Source organism: Mirounga angustirostris, unplaced genomic scaffold, assembly GCF_029215605.1.
Source record: "Mirounga angustirostris isolate CCGP_5_RB_7025 unplaced genomic scaffold, mMirAng1.0.hap1 SCAF_5, whole genome shotgun sequence".
Lineage (NCBI taxonomy): Eukaryota > Metazoa > Chordata > Mammalia > Carnivora > Phocidae > Mirounga > Mirounga angustirostris.
Genome location: NW_026991713.1, coordinates 93,072,283 through 93,098,344, shown reverse-complemented (window position 1 = coordinate 93,098,344; position 26,062 = coordinate 93,072,283). Strand labels below are relative to the sequence as shown.

Below are 26,062 nucleotides of genomic sequence, written 5' to 3'. Positions count from 1 at the left end.
ACTCACCTCAGAAATAGAATCAACTGATGGGGCACCTGGCTGCTCAGTCAGTAAAGCATACAATTCTGGATCTCCCCATTGCAAGTACATGCCCCATGATGGGTGTGGAGCTTACCTTAAAAAGGAAAAAAAAAAAGAATCAACTGTGCAAGGCCCTCTGGCCACTAGACAATGTTCATCTTCCCAATGAGGACCCCTGGAGAGGAAACCAAACATCTGTGTGCAATTTTAGTTTATAGCATTTGGAACTAACTCTCTAAAACAATGCATAAAATATATTCTCTTCTTCCTGAAAAAGCTTTTTCTTCTGTCTCTTTCTACACAGATTACTTTTCCTTTTTTTTTCCTGTTCCAATCCACTTTCTCTATTCCTTTTCATCTTCTTCAGTACTTCCCTTTATATCTTTACTTTTTCAAAAATTAAATCTAATTGGATATCTAATCCAAACTCTTGTCTGGGAGATCTAATGCCTTACGGGGTTTTCTTTTTTCTCTTTCTTTTTCTCTTTCTTTCTTGGATCTGATAATTCTGGGAAATAAATCCTCAACCAGCAAGAGAAAAAAGGGAAAACATCCAATAGATCTCTTCGTCAATGTTTGCACTTCAAAATTCTTTCTCCTCTCCTCTTTAATATGAACTCTTCCTCTTGGTCAGACTTGATTAGCGTCTCTAACTGCTTCCTGTAGTGATCTATTTTGGTTTTGGAGACACCTGTTTAATTTGATTGTGATACTCCCCCAACATGGGAACTTTGGAGTAGAAACTGAAAATGAGAAAATTTGTAAGGGTAAGGAAAAAACTAGCTCCTAATAAAACTGCAAGAGACAAAGATTAATATTAATTAAGCACCATCAGACATTTGACTTCCATAAGTGCACAATATTGAAGAAAAAAATTACTATAAAGTAGCAATATTTGCTAGTGTAATATGAGTGTGTACTTATTTTGATACTATGAAGTAAACATAGACAAAGAGAGTAATATTGACCTCTTTCAAGTGTTTAGATCTCCAGGAATCTTACTGCACTCTGAACAAACTATTTTTAGTCCTCTTTTTTTTTTTTTTCAAGTAATCTCTACACCCAATGTGGAGCTCAAACGCTCAACCCCAAGATCAAGAGTTACATGCTCTACCTAAACTGAGCCAGCCAGGTGCCCCATCTAGTCCTCTTTTTATTCTGCCTTTACCTGAATTCTTTGCACCTGTCACTATTGGTCTAAATATGGGATGTTGGGGAATTTGAATTTGAACTATAACAAGGAGTCGAGTGATGGAGTGAAGTGTGCATCACCCTCCAGAGCAGACTTCTGCTCCTGTCAAATCCTAGTAATAGAATATCAGTTATGCACATCCCACTGGGTCTTTCCCAATAAGTCAGGACTCTATCCCACCACCAACTTCCTGCCCACAAAGATTGCCTTTGGAACCTTCCCAAATAGAGATAACTGACAGTCATTTTGTCACGATTGAGTTTGAACAAAAATAAGTATTATGATAGGATAACTGTGTCCTAACTAGATTGTATTTTACTACACTTTACAGTTACATACAAGCTTGTTGCAAGTTTCCAGAAACACATCCACCTAATGTTGTTTTGTTTTGAGACATGAAATATATTTTCAAACATTGTTTTAGTAAAATAATCTTTCCTTTCGTTGTATTCCTGGTTAGGCAACTTACAGTGATTTTCAACATCTTGACTCTCAAGCCAGTTTTTTCTTCTCCTTGACTTATTATGCCATTTAACTTGAAAAGGAGTAATTCCTAAAAGAGTAGTTTCTTTGGTAAAGATGGAGCAATTTTAGTCTTTGGTCTCGGCGGCAGAAATGAGAGGACGAAGGAGACTTCATCATTTGGAAAGCATCACAATAAGACGCCCTCACTGTGTCACCACTGTGACTCTAAGGCCTGTCATCTTCAAAAGTCAACTGTGGCAAACGCGGCTATCCTGGCAAGAGGAAGAGAGAGGATAACTGGAGTGCCAAAGCTAAAATACCACTGGACCGGTGGACTGAGGCACCTAAAAATCATGTACTGCAGATTCAGACCTGAATTCCAGGAAGGAACAACACCTAAACCCAAGAGGGCAGCTGTTGCAGCATCCCGTTTATCTTAAGGATTTCAAGGATTAGTCACACGATAAATGTCCTGGTTTAAGGGGCTCCTGGGTGGCTCAGCCGGTTAAGCGTCTGCCTTCAGCTCAGGTCATGATCCCAGGGTCCTGGGATCCAGCCCCCATTGGGCTCCCTGCTCAGCGGTGAGTCTGGTTCTCCCTCTCCCTCTGTGATCTCTCTCGCTCTCTCTCAAATAAATAAGTAAAATCTTTAAAATAAATAAATAAAAATCAATTTTAAAAAGGTTGCAGCAATTTTAGAAGTTTTTGAAAAATTGTTTTGAAGATTTCATTTATTTATTTTGTGAGAGAGAGAGCACACACGCAAGAGCGGGGGGAGGGGGCAGAGGGAGAGGAAGAGGGAATATCTTAAGCAGACTCCCCACTGAGTGGGAGCCCCAGGCAATGCTCGATCTCACACCCTGAGATCCTGACCTGAGCCAAAATCAAGTCAGTTGCTTAACTGACTGAGCCACCCAGGCATCCTGCAATTTTAGAGTTTTTGAAGGTGAAGTTTTGGGGCACCTGGGTGGCTCAGTTGGTTAAACGTCTGCCTTTGGCTCAGGTCATGGTCCCAGGGTCCTGGGATCGAGCCCCACGTCTGGCTCCCTGCTCCGTGGGAAGCCTGCTTCTCCCTCTCCCACTGCCCCTGCTTGTGTTCCCTCTCTCGCTGTGTCTCTCTCTGTCAAATAGATAAATAAATAATCTTTAATTAAAAAGTTAAAATAATAAAGATGAAGTTTTAAAGCAGAAGTTTTTGAATTTAAAGTTATACCACACTAGGAGTCCTCACAGTGAGAGTTTATATAGAAAACGAAAAAAACTCAGACTTATGAAATATCAACAGGAAAAACTTAAATTCAGGCAGGCTAATTTTTAAAACCAAGATTGCAAGAATTAAGTGGAGTGATTTCGTTTGTTTTCTGAGCAGGTTGCTTTGTTTTGGTGGTGGTTGGGGGGTGATGGTCTGTGTGTGTGTGTGTGCGTGTGTGTGCGTGTATTCTAATTACTTTTATTCTGCTATTGTGAAAAAAAAAATGCCACTAAGCTAAAAACATGTCTTCGAGATGATTGTCAATGTGAAGAAGTTATGTTATCATAAAGACATATATTATGCTGTTTAGCTATGGCTACTCCTATTCTGTATCTTAATTTTAGGAGTTTCTATTCAGATTCAAGGTTCATAATCTAGAACTATAATGAAATTAAATGTTGTTCTAAAGCTAAAGTATGGAACCTGACTTCTAAAAGAACCCACTATCAGGGCACAAAATAGAAAAATGGCATTTTATTTGATTTTTACTAATGTATAAAAATGCAAGCCAGGGGCGCCTGGGTGGCTCAGTTGGTTGTTGGGCAACTGCCTTCGGCTTGGGTCATGATCCTGGAGTCCAGGGATCGAGTCCCGCATCGGACTCCCTGCTCAGCGGGGAGTCTGCTTCTCCCTCTGACCCTCCCCCCTCTCATGCTCTCTCTATCTCATTCTCTGTCTCAAATAAATAAATAAAATCTTTAAAAAAATAAAAAATAAAAAAAATAAAAAAATGCGAGCCAGCTATTTTGTTATCTCTAACAAGAGTCAACCAAAAGAACACAAGTGAAATTGTACCAAGAAGGAACTCAGTTTAATAGCATCTAACCCTGAGATGGTGAGAAATTCATCACATGACAAAATGACTTTGAGGTTTCCTTTGGGAGGGTTCCAAAGACAATCTTTGTGGCAGGAGGTTGCTTGGTGGTTGGATAGAGTCTTGACTTACTGTGAAAGGCCCATAGGGTTGTGGGTTTTTTGTGTTTTTTTTTAACAACTGATAATCAATTTATTAAAAAGGTTGATTTAGGCATCTGCAATGGTGACTTCAACCTCAACTCCTGGCTCAATACTGATGGAAGTAATCTGTTTAACAATCTCAGAAGGACTGTGCGAATCAATGAGTCGCTTGTGGATCCTCATCTGAAAACGATCCCAAGTTTTAGAACCTTCACCACAAGGAGTTTTTCTTGTAGTGATTCTCAGAGTGTTGGTAGGCATCCGAACTGGTCCTTTCACTTGGAGATTCTTTTCCTTTGCACCTCTGATCAAGTCAGCACATACCTTTTCCAAAGATTTTACGTTGCAGCTGGTGAGAGTAATTCTAATTCGGTGAATCGCCACCTCCGGTTCCACGGGTGTCTTCCCGGTGTCTTTAAAAGCCATGGCTGCAGAGCGCCTTCCTGACTGACTGTTCCCCCCTGAGAGCGAACAGCGGTGAGTCAGGAGCAGGAGCAGGGCGTCCAAACCTCTGCTGTAGCTGCGACCGTGTCTTCCTCAAAGATTCACAGGGTTGTGTTTAATTGGTATTTTATTACCCGGATTTGACAGGAGCGGGAGTCTGTTCTGGAGGGTGATGCACACTTCATTCCATCACCCGACTCTTCATCATAGCTCAGGAAATAAGATTCATTATGGCTGCTCAACAGGTATTAACTGGGCACACCTTAACCTTAGTTTCTGATCTCAATGTATTCTGGTCCCTTAAGATTACTTGGCACTTTCTTGACCTCTATTATGGCTGAAACTCTTAAGCAAGCTGTACATACCTTCAGAAATAGGCTACAGTGTTGTTTGAAATACAAGTCTGTCAAGAAAATGCTGAATTGGGATTATTGATGCCTATTCCTCCAGATGGGGACCAAACTCATATTGAGAGTAAGTTGTTTTTTGTTTTGTTTTGTTTTAAGATTTTATTTGTTTATTTGAGAGAGAGAGAGTGAGAGAAAGCAGGAGGAGAGGGAGAAGCAGACTCCCCGTGGAGCAGGGAGCCCGACATAGGGTTCCATCCCAGGACCCTGAGATCATGACCCGAGCCAAAGGCAGAGCTTAACCGACCGAGCCACCAAGGTGACCCTCCTTTTGCCATTCTTATAATTTCATTTGTTCTTACCTCTAGCCCAGTTCATTTTTGAATCCATCAAACTCTCAGATCTTTCATTTGTTATCTATCAATATAGATAGGGTGGCACAATTACTTGAATACTAATAAAAGGCATCATTTATTTGCTATCTATCATGGTCTAAGAACTAAACAGGGGCCTCATATTTATCATTTCTAATCCTTGCACCAGCTCTGCAAGGTTGGTATTGTTATCCTAATTTTGAAGATGAAGATATCAGAACTTAGAGTGGTCATAGAGCCAGTGGATCATAGAACAGAGATTCAAACTCAGGTCTTTCAAGGTCTAAAGCCAGAACCATCTCCTCAACTCTGCAGCGATGTTCCCTCTAGCTCTTACCCGTGTAGATTATGTCAGGCTACTAGGTCCAGAAAGTAATCTAACATTCATCCAGAGAGGCAAGTTTGTTTGAAAATGGTACATGAAGCCTCACTATATCGTTGCTTTTATCATCCCACATCCCTGCATTTCTATCACACTCAGAGGCTCAGACACATGGACGCAAAATGAGGAGGGGGAAAGAATATATGAGGAGTGAACTCAGTGACTAGGCTATGGCTGCTTTTCTGTCTTTTTATATACTGATTTCCTTTTTTTACATATCTTTTCCTGGGTTCTGTCTTACATGCTAGGCTTAATCTCAATTTCCCCTTTGGCTATAGTACCCCACCAAAATTTAAATTTCCAGTATGATTTATATAAGTCAAGCTGTATGTTACTAATGTTGCAATAGAAGAATCAGAATTCTGACTAACTGGGTTTTTTTCTGGGGTATTCTTATTCCTTGTTTCAAGAAGAAAGCTAAGATTTTGGTAGTTAGTAGTTTGTAAGACTGACAACAGAAGCTGACTCAAGAAGCCCTCCCTCTCTTTATATTATGAAAACCAAAATCCACTAAAGATAATATGTGAAGGTGTTTTGAGTGGAAAGGGAAAAGAGCTAGTGTCCTTGTAAAAAGATATGCAAAAACAGGAGCCAAGGCAAGAAGATTCTCAAGCCTGGGAAGGGGACAATAGTGTACTGTGGGTAACTGGAACTGGGATCTGCTCCCTCTAGCACCCCCTGGAAGGACTTTGTAGTGCAGAGGCTGTCTGCATGGTGGGCACATTTGGGTAGCATCATGTTCTTCTGTGTTCTCAACTCTGGTAAAAACTCCCATGAATGCTGTAACTCAGCCACAGGGGTTGGACATTCTTGCAAGCTTGGATAATGTCCATCTCAGCAGCAACCATGAATATAATGTAGACTAGTTTGCCTTATGTAGTAAAGGTCTTAGGTGGGATGGACAGGGGAGGGAAGGGAAAGCAGATTAATGTATGAACTTCTGTATGAATTCCACTAATGACTAAATTTCTTACAACTTTGATGGGATAGGTTCTTCAAATCAGATTACTTATAGTTTTGTTTGTCCCTTAGATCCATTCTTCACCTTCCTTTTCCCCGTTCTTTGTCGCAGGGGGCTAACCTTTCTGGGCAGCTTCTGTAGACATCTTTGCCCCTGGATTCCAGTTGTGTCCAGCCATTGGGAGGCACTGGCAGGAGATCAGAGGAAGAGGAATGAATTGGGGTATTTTTTTCCAAGGATCCCTCCTTGTGGGTTAACTGGATCCCTTTACTGAAGGCAGCAGATCCCATCTGGTGGCCCTGCCTTATTTTTTTTTAAAGATTTTATTTATTTATTTATTTATTTGAGAGAGAGAGAGCATGAGCAGAGTGGGGAGGGTCGGAGGGAGAGGGAGAAAGAGACTCCCTGCTGAGCAGGGATCCTGAAGCTGGACCTGATCCCAGGACTCTGGGATCATGACCTGAGCAGAAGGCAGACAATTAACAACTGAGCCACCCAGGTACCCTGGTGGCCCTTTTATAGTTACTCTCTCTGGGTTGGGTTCTAGTAACCATTTCTTCACCTTGCCCCCTCAGACCTGGGGAAGGAAAGTTTAGAAACTGCCCCATTCTTGTTAGCCTGGGGTGAGGGCAAGAGGGAAGTGAGGGAGTACTATATTATTGCCAGTTGATTTCCCTTAATCCTATCTATAACTTTTAAGTAGTTTCTTTGTTAAATCCTCCTCAGTTAATTACCTTTGATCATGCCATCTTTTTCCTACCAGGACTCTCAATATTACATAATGTGACTTTCCCCCCAACACGCCTAAATATGTGGACGACTCCTAATCCTTATATGTTGCTGCACCGCCTCCCTCACCTCCACCTGCCCCTGGAATTAATTTGTGCGGTCCATATCAGAGCTATGGTAGATTATAACTTCTAGCACTAAAGTCAAATTATTTTGAGATTTTAGCAGTGAAATTCCCACCTCCTGAGAAATGCCTCAGTCCCAGGCAAATCAGATGATTATCAACCTATTTATTACTCTGGTGTATACTTGTGTGTGCAATTTCAGAAGTCCCTGGTGATTTGCGTCTAGTGGACTATAATGAGACAGAGTTTGAAAATTACTACACAATTCTACATATAACATTGTCCAGAAGGAGATAAAAGAAATTAGGATAAATGCCACTCTGCTCATCAGTTGTTTCAAGAATACTCTTTGGTGGGTCATGAATATAAGACTTTCATTTCAGACGAAAATTTTAAAAATTAAACCACTTTTTTTTTAAGATTTTATTTATTTATTTGACAGAGAGAGACACAGCGAGAGAGGGAACACAAGCAGGGGGAGTGGGAGAGGGAGAAGCAGGCTCCCCACTGAGCAGGGAACCCGATGTGGGGCTCGATCCCAGGACCCTGGGATCATGACCTGAGCCGAAGGCAGACGCTTAACGAACTGAGCCACCCAAGCGCCCCCAAAATTAAACCACTTCTTGGGGATGGAGGAGCAGTATTGTCAGAATCCTGGTACAAGGTTAAAATTATTCTCCAAACCTGGACCTGCCATATGAGGCATGGTTTAACATGTTGGAGCTGATGATAGAGCTAAGAAAAGGCCATTTAGCTTGTGATGGAAATGATTACCAGAAAATGAGAGTGTTTTTAGGAGATACAATCTCCTTCCCAAGAGAAAAGACAGTTTTACCCTTGATAAAGCTAATATTGAGATGGCAGGAGCTGAGAAAAAGAACATGATCTATGAAATGTCTAAGGAGGTCAATCTGAGGAGGCCACTAGTGTTCTCAATTAAATATGTCAGTAGCTATGGTTGAAGATGCTTGAGAGTTGGTTCCAAGGGCTTAAATCCAGAGCATATAGCAAGCAAACCTCCTAAGTATTGCCAGAAAGTTAGGGAAAGCTGACTGTATTTATAGGAAGTTTATAGACTTTGTTATAAAGGAACCTGCCCTCAAAGCCTGAGGAAAAGTGGAGCTGACCTGCTTAGCATAAGTGTGGCCAGGAGAAAAGAGCATCTGTCCTTGTGCAAAACTTAACCTGACTGAACTCCATCACCTTCCAAACTTCTCCCAAATAGAGAGGCTGGTGAAAAAGGAGGAAGAAGAAAAAGCTGTTTCCTTCCACAGCAGGGAGGTGGAGTTTAGGAAAACTTGTCCTTTTCAGTTGATTGGCCCAAATCAGGCAAGAGTAGATGGGAAATAAAAATGGCAAGTAAAGTCTCTGAATGCCAGTCACTTTTCAGAGTTTTAGATAGGAAGGGGTGGTTACCTTTCCTTTCTCCAGGTCTCCCTGAGAACAAGCTTCTGTGATGAGTGAAATCTGGTGCTCCCACCAAATTTTCGTCAGCTTTAAGCTGCCATCAGTATGGTGGGCCCGTGGCACCCACTGAGAGCCTGTGACTGGAGAACGGTGGACCCCACAGTGAGACTAGCATTGACCTGCATGCTAGTGTTAAGAATGGAGATCTGAAGCCATATTTCCTGAGTTTTAATCTTACAAGCTGTGCAACCTTGGGAAAGTTTATTTCTCCTCACTTAAGTTTCCTTATCTGTAAAATGGGGATAATAATAGTACTACTTTTATAAACTTGTGATGATTTAATGAGATAATGTATATAAAATTCTTAGAATAATACCTGTCACATGGAAAGTATTCCATAAGTGTCTATCTTCCCTCTCATCATCAGAAGAAACACATTTATAAGATAACTGTTTACAGTTTAGGGTTTATGCTCAGTCTTTTTTTTTTTATTGTGTTTTGAGGAAGATGAGCATTCCATGATTAACTATACAATGAGTGCTTGTGAAGGAAAGGCTAAGGTGTGTTTTGAAGTTCCCAAGGGAGCACCATCAGGTCACTGTCATCTCAGTAGAGGTCACATGCAATTGACACTTCTTTTGCTTGACTCATAGCCCCTTAACTCAACCTTCTTATGATCTACTTTATGTGCCCATGAATCAAATAGCATTAGCTTTACACAGTCTTCTCAGAAAATGGGTTATTAGTTATTACCAGATAATTTCTCTCCACTGGACAACTTTCTGTGCTGTATTTGGGGAAGAATTTTGGGAAATAATAAATACACTGGAATTTGCAAGTGGGGGGAGGTACAACCTCAACATGGATGAATGTGAGCAGGAGATTCTGACTAAAAGGGTGAGAGGTAAAGGAAGGAGATGGTGCCTCTAAGGATGAGGAGGTTTGGCTGAAGATTTGATTTGAGTGAGCAACTCACCTTTCTTCCTACCAATGGACCCTGTATTTCTGTCCTAATCCCCTGTCAGATTTTTTTTAAATTTTTTAAAGATTTTATTTCTTTATTTGACAGAGAGAGACAGTGAGAGAGGGAGCACAAACAGGGGGATGGGAGAGGGAGAAGCAGGCTTCCTGCTGAGGAGGGACCCCAATGCAGAACTCGATCCCGGGACCCTGGTATCGTGACCTGAGCTGAAGGCAGACGTCTAACGACTGAGCCACCCAGGCGCCCCATCCCCTGTTAAATTATTTAAGCAAGGAGACCATTAGACTGAAGTGGCTTTAATGCCTTAGTAATCTTTGTAAGCAAACCAAAATCTAAGCTTGTAATGCCTCAAGTTTAAGAAATTAAAACCTAAGGACAACCAATCACCAACAGCCAACTAGGCTTTCCCAAATAATGCAACTGCTAAACCTATAGCCAATCAATTTCCTGGCTTTGCTTCCTGTCTTCTCTATAAAAGTCTTTACCCTAGTTCCTGTTGGTGGAGTGCTCCTAATCATTTCTGGTTTGGCCAATTTGAGTCAATTTTTGTTCAAATAAACTCTTAACATTGTTAATATGCCTCTGTTAATCTTTTTACAATTCTGGAGTCAGTAGTGGGATTCCCTTCCCCCCCCCACTCACCCCCACACCCTTGAGAACAATGAGCAATAAGCAGGCATAGGTACACACAGAGTTCATTGTGCTCATTGCTTTCTTGCTGCATCTGGGGGTCACAAATTAGTCCCTCTAAGATATATGAGCTCTACAGCTTTTGCATTATGAGCTCCCAAACTTTATTTGAGAATTCCTTTTATTGGACTGACTGGGTCCAACTTAAACCAGATTGGGTCTGACCTAAATCAGACTGGTCCAGTGTGAGACCTTAGGTAAATAAAATTTTCTTTTAAGGAAAAAAAAGAGAGAGAGAGAGAGAGAGAGAAAAGGGTGCTTCCAAGTCCAAAGAGTCTAGGACCCCAGCTAATTATAAGTATAAAAATTATGAACCCAGAACTTATGTTTGTCTGGACAAGTGGGTTAACCTTATGAAAGATAGTCTTGAATTACAATGGAAGTGGGAGACTTTTAACCTAGATAAGTTTATCCATTTATAAGGTGCCCTAGAGAAAAAGAAGTCTCAGCCAAGAACTCAGAAGGGTAGAGGAAAAATTATTTTTCCTCCCCTACAGTTTCTGATGATCCAGATGGGACCTGCTGGGACACCCCACTCCTTCTGGAACCTGCAGATGGGATCCTGGGAAAACTAACAGAAGCTGGCAAAGGGCAAGAGTTCTTACCAAAGTCAGCTTTCTGGATCTCTGTCTGTAGTGCCTGGTCAAGAGAGGAAGGTAAATCTCACTGATCTCTTCCTTTCCAAATTCAGATTCTTGTGAATTGTTTTTTCAGTGCCCATTAGTTATCAATCCTTTCCCTACCAGGGACAGCTACTTTTTTCTTGTTTGCTTCATTTTCTGTCCTGAGAACTTGTCTTGGCTTTCCTTCTGTTGGGGCATGCATGTTGCCAGCCCTTGTGCATGCAGGCCGCTTAACAGTCAGGTTTGAGGCCACAAGAATATGGTGGGATAGAAATGTAGGTTTCAGACACCTGGGTGGCTCAGTCAGTTAAGCATCTGCCTTCAGCTCAGCTCATGATCCCAGGCTCCTGGGATCGAGTCCTGCATCAGGCTCCTGCTCAGTGGGGAGCCTGCTTCTTCCTCTGCCTGCTCCTCCCCCTGCTTGTGCACTTGAGTTCTAGAAAGAAAGAAAGAAAGAAAGAAAGAAAGAAAGAAAGAAAGAAAGAAAGAAAGAAAGAAAGAAAATACTTTGCAGTAATGTCCTACTGACTGTTGTCAGCTCTTAAGAAAATTGTCCAAGTCTTCCTTTCTTTTGGTTATCTTTGTGAATGGTTCTGCATCTTGAGAGGGCTGTCATTTGCACCCTCTTTGGGGATGCCTCTTATGTCTGTGACTAAGCCATAAAAGGCTTATTGATTTTGGTTTTGGATCATTTTAATATATATCTTTGGTTTAAAAGAAAAAAAATTTGTTTAAGGAATGCAATACAGCCAGCAATATTTCTGTTTGTCCTGGCTAAAACTTGATAATAATATGTTTGAAAGGATTTTTTTAATGAGCTCTATGGTCAGAAATCGGTCGACTTGGAAGCTGATATTCAGAGCCTGACAGGAACTCTTTTTAAGTCCTCCTCTCCTCAGCTCACATGGGACAATGTATTCAGAAGGAAAGAAAACATCCTGAAACCATTGTGGAAGGATTTACTAAAACATTCCCAAGACACGCAGCTCTAAATCTTTTGATTTCCATCTTTGTTGGAAATCTTCTCCCTGATAGAGAGAAACAATTTGGATGGGTGGGTCAGGCCCTCGATATCTTTCAGGTTGCAACCCAATTCTCTGAGGAATTAAAAAAAAAAATACAAAAAACTGTGCTTGTTTTATAATAATAGAAATGTAACATTAGAAGCAATTCAAAGACTACCAATCCTTTTTAACAGTCCTCAAACCTTCCCTATTCATCTCAAAAGGCTTACAGATATTGTAAAAGATCCAGATTATTGGAAATAAAACACCTTCTTGGAGAAAACTTACATCCTTTCTCTGTGCCTTGAGATGTAAATTTTTGACCCAGTCTTCTGTAGGAACCCAGAGCCATCTCTTTGAAATGCAAACTTCAGGGAGATAATTCTTATCAGAAGGGGGAGGGGTGGAGAAGGAGCTATATGGAAATTAAGCATATGAAAAAAATCTTAAGAATCTTGTTCATAAGGACACCTGGGTGGCTCAGTCGGTTAAGCGTCTGCCTTTGGCTCAGGTCAAATCCCAGGGCCCTGGGATCTGCCTGCATTGCATCAGGCTCCCTGCTCTGTGGGGAGCCTGCTTCTCCCTCTCCTTCTGCCTACCACTTCTGCTTATGCTCTCTTTCTGTCAAATAAATAAATAAAATCTTAAAAAAAATCTTGCTCATAAATATTAGCACAAAGCTTAAGCTAAATGAGCAAGTAAACTTAACTTATCCCTTCTGCCAGAAACACAGTTTGGATCTCTTCTTTTATGAACTAGTGATTTTTACATTACTGCACCTGTCTCATGGCTAAAAATTTTAAATACAAGCTATAAGATTTGTTTGTGTTTGTATGTTCATGTATGTCTAGTTATGTATGTATAGATTTGTGATTTTTCTACCTCCAGTTGGTATTGCCAAAATTAATTTGTAAAAGAGCTCTTTGTAATTAGCTTGAAGTAAAATTAAGGGCTTATATACATCAATTATTCTCTCAGAAATATGGAAAATAACTCAAATATTTTTCAAGTTCAAGTGATCTAGGATAATCTTCTATAAATGAAAGCTACTTTGTTTTGCTAGTTTAGTAAAAACTGGCATGTCTTCAGAGTTATTGACATTAAATACAATACAGACATACAACTTTTATCCTACCTGGCTTTACTAAAAGTCTAATTAGCTCTTGTTATCTTGTTACAGAATTTGCCAGCAAGAAGAATAACTTAAGAAGATAACTGTTCAATGTCTTGTGAAATTTTCATGAGATATCTAAACATAATTGTTTAAAAATAGTTTCCAAAATCTTTTTGGTAACTTGAAAGCTTAAAGTGATACTGTTAAGTTAAAGGATGGATATTCATTGAATATCTAGATCATTTCCAAATAAGATAAAACTCTGAAAGGTTAATTACTGAACACAGGTCTATCTACTTTTGCCTTCTTATTAGAAAGGAACTAAAGATGTTTGTTAGTAAAAATGTCTGTGTCACACTGAAAAACTTACTATGAGGAAGAATGTACTTCTAGAAATTATGAAAAGTATTTATACATTTCCCAATCCACAGAATGCAGGTATAACAAACAGTCCATAATTGCTTATTTCTTAGTTTTCACTAGAAACGAAGGTTTCTAAGGGTTAAGAATTCTGATCAGTGTATGTAATTAAAAATACTAGAATGATAAGAGTGAAAGGAAACTGTGTATGAAAGGTAGGTAAGGAAAATAAAATGTGTTTTTGGAATAAGGAAAGGGAAGGCATGCTTTTGTTAAGAGAAAAAGTCATTTTGTCCTAAAGTAGAATGACTGGTTGTTCCAAACTGAGAATGGAAAAATATAGGACAAAACCCAAATGGATGCAAAAACACTGTAGAAGGTTTGTAGAAAAGGAATCCTGGAAAAAAAATTTATGTGTGGTCAAACTGGCTATGATTGGAATGGATTTATTTAAGTTTTTAAAGAATGAGCCTTAATATCAAAAAGTACACTGGTGCAAAAATAGAATTTAGTTTTCTCTCTGTAAAGATGACAGTTTTCTTGGAAGAGATTTTGAAACATTTTTCTTTATCTTTTTGTGTAATCTACCTGGAAAGCAATGATTCTGTGTCTTACCGAAATAATTTCCTGTGCTTTATGTTGTCTTTATCAGGTCTTTGATTATGGGAGAACTGAATCTCCTCAATATTCAAAAGAGCTAAGTTTTGTTCACAGCAATGTAACCTTCTGTATTTGGCTTTAAAATCTTCCATGAACACTTTTGGTAAGTAGGTAAGTATAATTTCATAACGACCTGTGATCCTATTTGATCAAACTTTGGCATTCTTTACAACTTTCCAAAATCAAATTGAAATGAAATCTTTTTGTCCTCAAACTGACTTTGAGATTTCCTCTGGGGTCCCTGAAAGAAGGATTTGTCACTCACCATGTGAAGATGTTAAACTGATTAGGCCTATTTGGCATGTTAACATATGTGGGAAGTGTTGCCACATAAGAAGTGGTGATGTAAACACACAGCACAAACTCTTGACTGACAGAGGGAACAGGAGTAGAGAGATGAGGAAAATACATGAAGGGGATTGAGAGGTACAAACTTCCAGTTATAAAATAAATAAGTCACAGGGATGGAAAGTACAGTATAGGGAATATAGTCAATAATAATGTAATAACTTTGTATGATGACCAGATGGTAACTACACTTACCACGGTGAGCATTTCATAATGTATATACATGTTTAATCATTATATTGTACACCTGAAACTAATATAATATTGTATGTCAACTATACTTCAATTAAAACTTTAAAAAATTTAATACTACTATGAAAAAAAGAAGTGATAGAAGTGATCATAAACTTTCTTAGGTAATATGTGTATGGATATATGTCACTAATATAGGTATTCTAGAAGTTGAAGTTCATAGAAATTTGTCAGTACCCTCATCGTCCAATTATTGTCTTAAATTATTGTATGCCATGGAAATAACTAAGTTTCCTTATCAAATGATCTCTCATCAGATCTTTAGCCATGGCCATTTTTAAAGTCTTTTTGTCATTTATAGACAATTACTGTTTTGTACTGATGTTTTTGTAACAGTGCTTTATCTTTAGAGTGAATCATAGAAAGGCCTCTAACAAGTACTCCATGATACAGGTTTCTGACACTCTGAGATCATACCACTGAAGTGGGTGAGAATTTTCAGAACTCTAATGGAAAAGCTGGATTCAAGCAGAACAAGAATTAATAATGAAGGATAGTTGGAAGAAAGACAGGCTGGGAAAAGGGGCCCCCACTCTAAGAGGAAATCACACTTAAAAGGATTTTACACCATCCTGGAAGGAGCCCTCCACCCTTTCCCACGTCATAGGTAGATGACAAAAACCTGATTGGATGACAGGTGCATGGAGGGTTAATCAGATTCAAACAGTCTGCTAACAAGTCCATAAAAACCCTTACATCTAATCTGCCTCTTGGGGCCCCACCCTCTTCAAGAGCTTTGTACTATCACTCAATAAACTTTACTATGGCTCAATAAACTTTGCTTGGCTGCCCACCACTCTTCGTCCGGTCTGCCTCTTCATTCTTTAAAGCAGTGTGACCAAGAACCACGGGCACTAAAGTAAAAGAAGTCCTGTAACATTAATAGCATGAGATTTAGCGAACTGATGAGGACAATCATAGTTTTAATGACTTTAGCTTTGAAACATTGCTGGCTCCTTAATATTTTAGTTTTCCAGGTTTAAGGAAACCCTTTTCTCTTAAGCTATCCATGATTTACAGCAATCTGGTAAAGTATACCTTTTTAAGTAGAATTGAAACATTTAGTTTTTCTCCCTACCTGTTCCCTCTAGAATTTGGTTTATCTTTGCTAGAAATAGGGGTGCCTGCAGATAGAAAAATTATGTTTCAATGGAAAGCTAGCATAGCCTTGTGGGTATTAAATTCTATTCTTGTTCTTTGTCTTTGAGGTTTTGTTATCTACCTGTAAATCAGACTGGATCCTGAATTTTTCTGGTTTCTTCAAATATTTATCTATGACTCTCTGAGCTAACATTTTCAATTTTCTCCCACCCTTCTGACTTGGAGTCACTAAGAACAAAGGTACAACCCTGGAACCTTTTTAGAAGGTAGGCTCCAAAACACCATACCGGGTCACTGTCTAGTTGGCAACTAAACTTAAGGTCTTAAATCTTGGCGTGCACATCTCCCAACTGAAAAGGGCCCGTCCAGATTCTTAGAACTGCACACCAGCTGGAGATCTAATATTAAGATTAACTAGGAAGGTTCCTCCCCAGAATCAGACAGCATCTTAAAGTAGAAGTTCTTTAAGGATTACAATAAGATTATTTATTGTCTGGACAAGGAGGAATCTGTACCATAGCCAACACCTCCTGTTGGATCAGCACCTCTGATATTGCAGCAAATACAAGAAATGAACAAACAAGCCACTCACTAAAACAGGTACCTCTTTGAGGTACATTCTTTGATTCATTCTAGTTTGGTTCATGGGGGCCCTGACGAAGGAGCACACTTCAGTGTCTTGGGATTACATTCTTGATAGTCATCATTTCAGTCTCCCTGATGTCTTCTCCCAAGGTCTTAAATACGTCGTCAGAGTCATCAGCAGTGACCAACATTAGATGGTCGGTCATGCTATGCTTATAGAGACAGAAATAAGATGAACAATAAGATGAACAAAAACAATTCTTCCCTGGACCTGACGTCATAAACTACTAGTTTCATGATGAGACAAGTCTCTGATGGAGACTGAGAGTGGCACTGAGAAGATGACCAAAAGGGGGAAATTGTTCAATTAATTAAACAAGGAGGCTGAGGTTACTTTAATGGCTCTTAGTCTACATAAGCAAACCAGAAGCTAAGTCTGTTAATACCTCCAGGTTAAGAAATTAAAACCTATGGACAACCAATCACAAACAGCCAACTAGTCTTTCCCAGACAATGGAACAGCTTACATTGTAGCCAATCAATTTCCTTCCTTTGCTTCCATGTCTTCCCCAGAAAAGTCTTGCCCCTAGGGCATGTCATTGGAGTGCTCATAACCGCATTTGATTTGACTCTGCTTGATTTGAATTGATTTTTACTCAAAGAAACTCTTAAAATTTTAAACAGGCCTCATTTTATCTTTTAACACCCCACACAGTTACTCCATTTTTTGAGACTCCAACTTATCTGAGGCTAATTACAGATTCTAAGCCAGCTCTGTCAAAGGGCAAACTTGGGGCTGTTCTAGGAGAAAAGAATCTTTTTTCCAAGAGGACTCAATTCTTAAAACAGACAGGCAGAAAATGTTTCCTGTGCTCAATTTGCATATTCAGCTCTTGGGAAAAATATTGCTATAATATTGTGATTTATAATAAGAAATATACATTTGGTCTTCCTGCTCATTCTTGGCACAGAACTTCTAAAAACCCTTGCAACTTCCTAAGTAATAAGAATTATAAGTTGTCTTTTGTTATTCCTAACAAGCCCCCTTCAAACAGACATGAGTTTATATTAATGAGGTGACTTTTGGATTGCCAGGGAAACCAACCAAGTGATTAGAGGGTTGAAACTTTCAGGCACAGCTTCTGACCAAGAAAGGGACAGGAGCTGAAGAGTGAGTTCAATCACCAATGGCTAATGATTTAATCAGTCATGCTTATGTAATGAAGCTTCCATAAAAACCCAAAGGAACAGAGTCTGGAGGGCTTTTGATTTGGCGGATAAGAATGCTGGAAGAGTGGTATACCCCAAACTCAAGGGGACAGACGCTCCTTTGGAACTTCATCCCATGTATCTCTTCATCTGACTGTTCACATATACCCTTTTATATCCTTTGTAATAAACTGGTAATATAGCAAGTAAACTTCTTGAGTTCTATAAGCCACTCTAGCAAATTAATCAAACCTGAGGAGGGGGTCATGGAACCTCAGATCTATAGCTAATGGATCAGAAGCACAGGTTGCAACCTGGACAAGCGATCTGCTTTTAAAGTGTGTGTGTTGGGGAAGGGGGGCACGGGAAGAGTTTTTTCTCTACAATTGCCCATATATCCAGCCATCATTGATTTTTCTGACATTCCTATCTTTGAAAAACCCTTCATTCAGGCAAAAAAAAAAAAAAAAAAAAAAAATCTAGGAAGAGAAAAAAATCTGTAAATTTTCTTTACAGAAATGTAGATTAATAGTGAGAATGATGGCAGGCAGGAGCACCTGGGTGGCTTAGTCGGTTAAGCATCTGCCTTCAGATCAGGTCATGGTCCCACGGTCCTGGGATTGAGTCCCGCATGGGCTCCCTGCCCAGCGGGGAGCCTGCTTCTCCCTTTGCCTGCCACTCTCCCTGCTTGTGCTCTCTCAATCTGACAAATAAATAAATCTTTAAAAAAAAATAGTGAGAATGGGGCAGAATAATACATTAAAATATAACATGAAATTGGGGCACCTGGCTGGCTCAGCTGCTGGTGTGTGTGACTCTTGATCTTGGGGTTGTGAGTTTGAGCCCCATGTTGGGTGTAGAGATTACTTAAAAATAAAATCTTAAGGGGTGCCTGGGTGGCTCAGTCGTTAAGCGTCTGCCTTCGGCTCAGGTCATGATCCAGGGTCCTGGGATTGAGCCCCGCATCGGGCTCTCTGCTCAGCAGGAAGCCTGCTTCTCCCTCTCCCACTCCCCCTGCTTGTGTTCCCTCTCTCGCTGTATCTCTCTCTGTCAAATAAATAAATAAAATCTTTAAAAAAAAAAAGATTAAGAAAAATAAAATCTTAAGATACATACATATATATGTATAAATTAAATATAAATATATGAAAATAAAAATATATATATAAAACAAGTGGGGTGCTTGGGTGGCTCAGTTGGCTCAGTTGGTTGAGCATCTGACTCTTGGTTTCTGCTCAGGTCATAATCTCAGGGTCATGAAATCGAGCCCCTCATCAGGCTCCCCACTCAGTACTGAATCTGCTTGAGATTCTCTCTCCCTCTGTCCCTCCCCCACCCGCCACTTGCGTGTGCCTGTCCAGGTGCACCTGCTCTCTCTCTAAAACAAATAAATCTTAAAAAAATAAATAAATAAAATTATAGATAAAGATCTATCTATCTATGTATATCACAAAACTATATACATTTTTGCCAGTCTGGTTGGATGATATTGGATTTGATTTAATTTTATTTAATGAAAATAAAAGAATCATTATAAGACAATTCTTAAATATTAACTTTGTGAAGATTCATGTCCTCATATATTTTCCTCCTCAAAACTTTCTTGAAACAATCCCAAGTTCTCTAACAATTAGAGATGTCTTTTTTACTTTTGAGATATCTTTTTTTTTTAAAGATTTTATTTATTTATTTGAGAGAGAGAGAATGAGAGACAGAGAGCATGAGAAGGAGGAAGGTCAGAGGGAGAAGCAGACACCCCGCTGAGCAGGGAGCCCGATGCGGGACTCGATCCCGGGACTCCAGGATCATGACCCGAGCCGAAGGCAGTCGCTTAACCAACTGAGCCACCCAGGCGCCCCTACTTTTGAGATATCTTGATAACAGTTAATTTAGCTTCCAGCATTTTTTCCTTTTTATTTTAATTCCAGTATAGTTAACTTACAGTGTTATATTAATTTCAGGTATACAATATAGTGATTCAGCAACTCTATCCATCACCCAGTGCCCATCATGTCAAGTGCCCTCCTTAATCCCCATTACCTATTTAACTCATCCCCCACCCCTTCCCCTTTGGTAATCATCATTTTGTTCTCTATAGTTAAGAGTCTGTTTCTTGGTTTCATTCTCTCTCTCTCTCTCTCTCTTTTGTTTTTCCTTTGCTCATTTGTTCCGTTCCTTAAATTCCACATATGAGTGAAATCATATGGTATTTGTCTTTTTCTGGCTGGCTTATTTCACTTAGCATTATACTCCATAGCTCCATCCATGTCATTGCAAACAGCAAGATTTCAATATTTTTTTATGGCTGAATAATATTCCATTATGTGTGTGTGTGTGTGTTTGTATATACACATAAGGAATATATATATACAAAATATATATACATAACCTATATATGCATAATATATATACATATATATACAAAAAAGAAAGGTATATAGATATAGATACAGATATATCACACTTTCTTTATCCATTCATCAGTCAATGGACACTTGGGTTGTTTCCATAATTTGTCTATTGTAAATAATGCTGCAATAAACGGAGGGATGCATGTATTCCTTTGAATTAGTGTTTTTGTATTTTTTGGGTAAATACCCAGCAGTGGGATTACTGGATCATAGGGTAGTTCTATTTTTAACTTTTTGAGGAATCTTCATACTGTTTTCCACAATGGCTGCTCCAGTTTGCACTTCCCACATTTCCTACAGTGCACTGTAAAACCAATTCTAACTAGCTCATTTGTACACCTAACCAGTCAATCATAAGGTTAGTTTAGAGGCCATCAATCATCAGTGCAAATTCATTACTACTGCTGGAATTTTAATTCCAGAAATTTGCTTTCTTATGTTGGCTTCTTATATAAGAAAAAGAACATCAGGAGGGCTCATCTTGTCAAGGTCATGACATGGTGCCTCTAGAGATCCTGAAGGAAATTTTCTCTCACAACTTACTTATTTTTCCATTTGATTTTTTTTTAAAAAAAGGAATAATATATACTACTTATGTTAAAAAGCATAAACTGTAAGAGTAAAAAGTTAAAATCTCCCTTTTAAAGCTTTTCCCCACATAGCCCACTCATCCGGGATAACCACTATCAAGTCTGTTTTACATAATTAAGTACAGTAATGAATTATAACTCATTGAAAAAAGTAGGAGTTCATGAATCAGACTGATAAAAAATAAATAAATGGAGAAAAGGGAGTGTTCTTGCTAACAACAGGACGCTAAGTCCTGATTGGTGATGGTGGAGGATGTGCTGGAGTTATAAGTCAGCATTTTGTTACTGTCATGGTACAAACTGGATCAGCTAAGATTCATCCATGGATACTACGTAGAGGAGAAAATGTTGATGAGGAACAAGACATTTCTGTGGATTTAAAGTATCCATCCATAGGTCCTTTTTTAGTCAGAAGAGAAAAAAAGAGTAATGACGCAGTGGAGAAATTGAACAGCACCTTGACCTAGAGGGCAGAATTAAAACCACCCATGAGGGGCAGATGGAGATCTTGTGTCTCTAGATAAGGTATGCTGAGAAGGATCACTTAGGTAGTATTCCAGCTGCAAATGCATAATCTGAATCTAATAATGAGGAAATGCCAGACAAACCCAAAATAAGAAATGTTATATTAAAAAGGGGGTGACTGTACTTTTCAAAAATGCCAATGTCATGAGAGACAAAGAAACGCTGTGAAAATATTCCAGATTGAAGAAGACTAAAGAGACATGGCAACCAAACACAGTACCAGATGGGATCTGTGTGCTGGAGGAGAAACAATGCTATAAAGACATGGTTGGGTTAATTTGCAAAATGGGAATTCAGGCAGTAGATTTAATAAAAGTATCATATCAATGTTAAATATATTGAAGTTGTACATAACTGTGGTTTTATAAGAGATTATCATGATTCTTAGGGAATACACACTGAAAATTTAGGGGTAAAAGGCCATGATTTATATAACTTACCCTCAAATCATCTGGACAAAAAGAGAGAATATAGCAGATGGGGTAAAATGTTAATAGGTGAATCTGGGTAAAATGCATGTGGATTCTTTTTGTACTCTTCCTTAATTGCAATTGTACTCTTTAATTGCAATTTTCTGTATATTTGAAAGTATTTGCTAATTAAAAGGTGAAATAATTTTTAAAACATGGGTTTCATCTTTTCAGGCTTTTTGTATGTATTTACAATGTTTCTATATATGTTCAAATACATTTTTGGATATATTCAAATACAGTTGAATACATGCAAATACATTTTTCTGACATTATAAATCAGATTTTTTTTTAATTTTTTAATTTCTTTATTTGAGAGAGAGAGAGAGAGAGAGAAACAGCATGAGAGGGGATAGGGTCAGAGGGAGAAGCAAGCTCCCCGCTGAGCCGGGAGCCCGATGTGGGACTCGATCCCAGGACTCCGGGATCGTGACCTGAGCCGAAGGCAGTCGCTTAACCAACCGAGGCACCCAGGCGCCCTAAATCAGATTTACTTTTAAATTTATTACTTTACCTATTGCCATGATAAAACCACAGATCTCAGCATGGAAAAAGAGTCGGAGCAGTTCTCAGTGGGGCACCAACAAGTAGAAGGCCTAGAAGCAAACAGGGTGACATCTCTGTAATTGATCAGATTATTATGGTCACCTGGCAGGGTGGGGAAGGGAGCAAAATGAGGGTGATGAAGAAGGGAAGAGCATAATGTGAATCTTTTACTATGTCTAAATGCCCAAACGAAAATATGCAGCACATTGTATATAATAAATATGGGCTCTTATACATTTGACATACTGTGTTGCTTAAGCACCTTAATATATATCAGATCTGTAATCTGTGCAGCATCTCACATATTGTGGAGATTTAATAAAATTCCAAGATAATTAAGAAGATAACATTATTTTTATTAATTCCTCATTTTGCTCATGACCAAACTGCAAAGGAGATCCCAGTCATAAAAAAAGACTCTTGTTTTTGATTGTCAGCCCTTCAGAAAACAACCTGCTAAACTGAGACCTCTTTTTCCTATCTGTAAAAGATTAGAACAATGCTGACCCATTTCTCAGTATTGCTCTGAGGAGTAGCTTGTAAAAAAGAGTAAAAGACTTCAATAATTTAGGAGTGTCTCATAAAAATAAGTAAATAATGATGGTATTTCCTCCCCATACAACACTGCAGTCTCTGTGAATGGTGAAATGAGGGGCGGTTCTGATGACCCACCTCCTGGAGGCAGTAAAGAGCTTTGTATAATATTTTATGTGCCGATCATTGGGACTGAAAGATATAAGTTACTGTTATTATTTGCAGACATATTCCAGGAGCAATGTACAATGTACCTAAGCAGAATTAAATGAGTAATTAAACAAAATTTCAAAACAGCCACTAAAAGGTAAGCACTCAGCCCAGGAAGGCTCTCCTCTCCCCTCCTCCTGTTGACTAAGTCTGTTTGCTATCACTCACTTCTTCAATGATAAGGGGAAGAAAAAAATGTAACAGAAGCCTCAGAGCTTGACTCAGCATGTCCTTCTCTTGCTCCTTTAACCACTCTTCCTCTCTCCCGACCCCTAATCCACCTTCAGCAACACTAACATCTCTTTGCTCTTACCTGAGGTATGAACCGAAGGCTGTCATGGATGAGAATTCATCTGAGTTATTTATTCTAAAAGCTTCTCCTACAGTAAAATGTCGGCCTCACTTGACTGAAATTTTATAAAATAGAAGTTTATACACTTTAGTCAGGGAAGTTTTGGCAGATAGATTTTGTATTCTGCGAAAACTTCGGTCGATGGTAACGGCTACCTGGACCACCTTGCTAAGAAGGACTCTGAGATACCTGAGCTCAGTATGAAGGAGGAGAACCTTGATAGATTAGTGATGTCAAGAACAGTTGGATAAGGGGTTAGTGGGGGCATTCCTGAGCCAGATCTGCCTTTCTAGGTAAATGCATTGCACCCTCTAGAAATCCTTTTTATTCACGTGCTGTCACATCTCCGTGCATTTTTACAGATCGTTTCATCTGCCTGGAATACACCTTCCCCTTCTGCACATCTGAGAGCTTTCGTTATTCCTTCAAGACTGTGTTCAAACTCTACTTTCTTTATGAAGTGTTCCCTAGCTTCTCCAAGCATCTTCTGAGATCACCAGATAGTGTGCCTCTGGAAGTCTGATTCTTGGTCTCCCTCACCATACAGTGTCTGCAGACCAGCAGACTGACTGACTGAAAGCATGATGAGTAAATAAATGATCAGTCTCTCAAGAAAAACCACAATCTAGGGGCGCCTGGATGGCTCAGTTGGTTACGCATCTGCCTTCGGCTCAGGTCATGATCCCAGAGTCCTAGGATCAAGCCCGGGGTTTTGTCGGACTCCCTGCTCAGCGGGGAGTCTGCTTCGCCCTCTCCCTCTGCCCCTCCCCCCAACTCATGTATGCTCTCTCACTCTCTCTCTCTCTCAAATAAATAAATAAAATCTTTAAAAAAATAAAAAGAAATTTAAAAAGAAAAAAAGAAAAATCACAATCTAGTGGGTGATAAGAGAAGACAAGTAGTATATAACAAAGAACATTGGGCAAGGAAAAACCAAAAAAAAACGTGACTTAAAGTGCTTTGGGGACTTGGAGGCTAAGAAAAAATCTGGGAATAAGGCAAAGAGTCATGAAGAAAATGACATCAGGTAATATTTGACTGGGAGAGGCGGCAGCTAGCATTGAGCGGGTATCTATATCATGAAGTAAGGGAGGATGAAAATGCCTTTTTATAATTTATATCATTTATATCATTGACAATACAATACAGATCAGTTGTGCTGGCTGTTTTGTATTGAGTAGTCAGAGGATGAGCAACATGTTGTAGAAGTTCAGGGTCAGATTTTTTCCCCCCTGGGAACAGAATCTAACAGCAGAAAGACTGAAGGATTATTGGAGCAATGTAGGAAAAAGTGGAGACTAGTATTTTTTCCCATATCTTATTTTTGCCTAATTAGGTCTGCCAACAAGGTTTTGACGGATTAAGATACCAGAGTATCGAACATTGCTTGGAGAGAAGAGAGCTAAGGGCTAGGCTTGGAAATCGACTCAAGGAGGAAGTCACTCTGCAGTCAGAACCTCTGGTTCCTAATCACAGCCAGGCAACTTGAGATGAGAAAGCTAAAGGGGAGAAGAAAACCCATCTTTGTAGCAAGACAAGCTTCTGGTCTCAAACTACTGGGGCTTTGACCTTGCATTTTGGCCTTTGTGATCTGGGGATTCTGTTTTCCTGTTTGAAAAATGGGAATGATGGTGGTTATGATGGTGATGATAATGATGATGATGATGATGACCATGACTGGAGGGGATCTCGTGGGGACCAGACAAGCTAATGCTCCCAGCGGACTGCAATGCACATAGTAGGACTCTAATATATGGTGGCTATTAGTTGTGAATGCTTACTATGTGCCAGACATTTTAACATATGTTACCTGATAGCGTTCTCAACATTCACTCTTAATTGGGGTGTTATGAAAACCATTGTACATGAGTACATGCTCGATAAGTAGCAGACCTAGGCTTTAAACTCTGGATGGCCTGAAAGCAAATTCTGTAGTGATTCCAATATACTAGGATCCTTCACAGACATGTGACCATCTGAACACATAGAGCTTTGCTTTTCAGTTTGTGAATGTGCGTACATATACTTAACTCTGCTGACCGCCATTATCCCCATGTCCAATTTGGATAAACCAGGACCCTAAGAAGTAAGCCAGTAAAATATTTTGCTGTTTGTTTGCTTATGGTTTTGAGTGCATTTGGTTACGTTTGGTTTAACTGCATGAGCCCAGAAAAATACCAGTTAGAAATGGTTCTTCTGGGGTGCCTGTGTGGCTCAGTTGGTTGGGCATCTGCCTTCAGCTCAGGTCATGATCCCAGGGTCCTGGGATCGAGCCCTGCATCGGGTTCCCTGCTCAGTGGGAGGCCTGCTTCTCCCTTTCCCTCTGTATGCCGCTCTGCCTGCTTGTGCTCTCTATCTCTCAGTCAAATAAATAAATAAAATTTTTAAAAAAAGAAAAGAAAAGAAATAGTTCTTCTGTCCTGAGCTTAGTGCAGGAGTTCTTCTTTTTTTAAGATTTTATTTATTTGAGAGACAGAGAGTGCGAGCGAGAGAGCACAAGGAGGGGGAGCAGCAGAGGGAGATGGAGAAGCAGGCTTCCAGCGGAACAGGGAGCCTGATGCAGGGCTCGATCCCAGGACCCTGGGATCATGACCTGAGCCGAAGGCAGACGCCCAACAACTGAGCCACCCAGGCGCCCCAGTGCAGGAGTTCTTAAAGTTCTCAAAGTTCCGGGCGCCTGGGTGGATCAGTTGGTTAAGCGACTGCCTTCGGCTCAGGTCATGATCCTGGAGTCCCAGTATCGAGTCCCTCATCAGGCTCCCTGCTCAGCGGGGGGGTCTGCTTGCCCCTCTGCCCTCTGCCCTCTTCCCTCTCATGCTCTCTGTCTCTCATTCTCTCTCT

The 26,062-nt window shown here is 39.7% G+C and overlaps 1 protein-coding gene and 1 pseudogene across 1 annotated transcript; one reads left to right on the top strand and one right to left on the bottom strand.

Annotated features, from left to right (window-relative positions):
* The first annotated feature begins 770 nt into the window (after positions 1-770).
* On the top strand, positions 771-2,118 carry LOC123839918 (large ribosomal subunit protein eL37-like; annotated as a pseudogene).
* A 1,819-nt stretch (positions 2,119-3,937) lies between these two features.
* On the bottom strand, positions 3,938-4,312 carry LOC123840963 (small ribosomal subunit protein uS10-like). The gene has a single exon (XM_045870680.3). It carries the CDS (start codon positions 4,310-4,312, stop codon positions 3,953-3,955), a length of 360 nt encoding a protein of 119 aa, XP_045726636.1. The 3' UTR covers positions 3,938-3,952.
* Between the last annotated feature and the right edge of the window lie 21,750 nt (positions 4,313-26,062).

Coding starts and splice junctions, on each gene's coding strand:
- LOC123840963 (XM_045870680.3), bottom strand. CDS start 4,312: ATGGCTTTTAAAGACACCGGGAAGACACCCGTGGAACCGGAGGTGGCG.